The sequence below is a fragment of the Trichinella spiralis genome (assembly GCF_000181795.1).
Source record: "Trichinella spiralis strain ISS 195 chromosome Unknown Scfld2707, whole genome shotgun sequence".
NCBI lineage: Eukaryota > Metazoa > Nematoda > Enoplea > Trichinellida > Trichinellidae > Trichinella > Trichinella spiralis.
In genome coordinates, this window is record NW_003529646.1 from 3,868 (window position 1) to 5,353 (window position 1,486).

A 1,486-nucleotide genomic window follows, 5' to 3' on the forward strand; every position below is an offset into this window, starting at 1 on the left:
ATCAACTAATTAATTTAGGAATTTTGACACTTTCAAGCAGCCAGTTCAAGTTTATGGTGAATCTTTGCTGTTAAATTTGCCTACCCCGGACTTTAGCATGCCTTATAATGTTATTTGCTTGGTTTGCACAGTAGTGGCGCTAATTTTTGGCCCAATTCACAACTTGACAACGAAAAGGTATGTATGTCATAATAATAACACAATTCTGTATTTTACAAAAGTTAGATTTTATATAATAAATGTTTTGAAATTATTTATATGCGTGAAAAATTTAGACTGGTGCTCAAGCATCGCCGAGAATTGGGATCCAGAGTAAACCTGAGACGTCTCTTCGCTTATTTCAAACGTAACAATGTTGAATGTGTTTCAAAGTTGCCTGTTCAGGAAGAACAGACTAACTGACAAATGTAAATAAATGTCATGCTTTATTGTTTATTTATACTTTGTTTCTGATTTGTATTTATTTTTCATTTTAATCGTGTAAAATGAATAAATAATAAATTGTTCACTATAAAGTATTTTTATTCACAGCCGATATTTTCTACAAATTGTTGTAAATCAGCTATTTCATCTTTGATTTTTATACAAATATGCAACCACAGTGTAAACCACACAACAGCTACATTGAAGACTGACTACATTATGTAGCTGAGGGTGAAATTGCACACATCCATCATTTCATTTACAATTACAGACAAGTGCATAAATTAATTACAAGCATAAACCATCATTAAAACTGTCAACTGAGAGCATTTCACTACAAATAAAAATACATCAACATTGTTTAACAATGAAATCATAGCATTAAAAAGCACAATAAAACATACTTTTACACATATTACAATAATCATTCGTTTAAGATAATAATGATGATAGATTAATACTATATTAAAAATACTGATAGAAATGTATGAAAAATGACAGCGCTGATCAGCATCAGCAGCTCAACGGAGAGAACAGTTGAACGCTACACGTACGAAAAACTGACAGATGAATGACAAAATGATAGCTACGAAAATTTGAAGACGGAATCATAAATTAAAATTGATCAAATCAAATTATGCATTAGTTCCGTAAATTCGCTCAGCGGTGAAATAAATCTTAGTGCACATTCTATTGAACAGTATTCGCTTGCCTGTTGTACTCATTCATCACAAGATTTCATCTCATTCATTCATCACAAGAAACTGATGAATCAAATATCAGATATGGTCGTGAATCTTAAATTTTTTGCGTGCTGAAATTCTGAACTGGAAACGGGCTGTATTTTTTATAGATGGGTTTGGTACTACTCGGTCCCGCTTTTCTCTCATTGGTCTTTACCCACGCTATTTTATTGGATCGTCAAATCTTAATCACAACTGAAGAGTTTGAATCAGAAAGCAATTAGACAAGGAAAACCAATACGACAAAGATTTCACTGAGCAATTAGACAAAGAAAACCAATACGACAAAGTCTTCACGGCCAAATAAAATGAAAACCAAT

The 1,486-nt window shown here is 32.0% G+C and overlaps 1 protein-coding gene across 1 annotated transcript; it reads left to right on the forward strand.

The window, feature by feature from the left end:
- Positions 1–37: 37 nt before the first annotated feature.
- On the forward strand, positions 38–402 carry Tsp_12474a (GPI transamidase component PIG-T; the record flags this gene model as incomplete). The annotated part of the gene is made up of 2 exons (XM_003368308.1): positions 38–177; positions 276–402. Coding segments are annotated over 2 exons (267 nt in total), but the record flags the coding sequence as incomplete, so codon positions are not given.
- Positions 403–1,486: the final 1,084 nt, after the last annotated feature.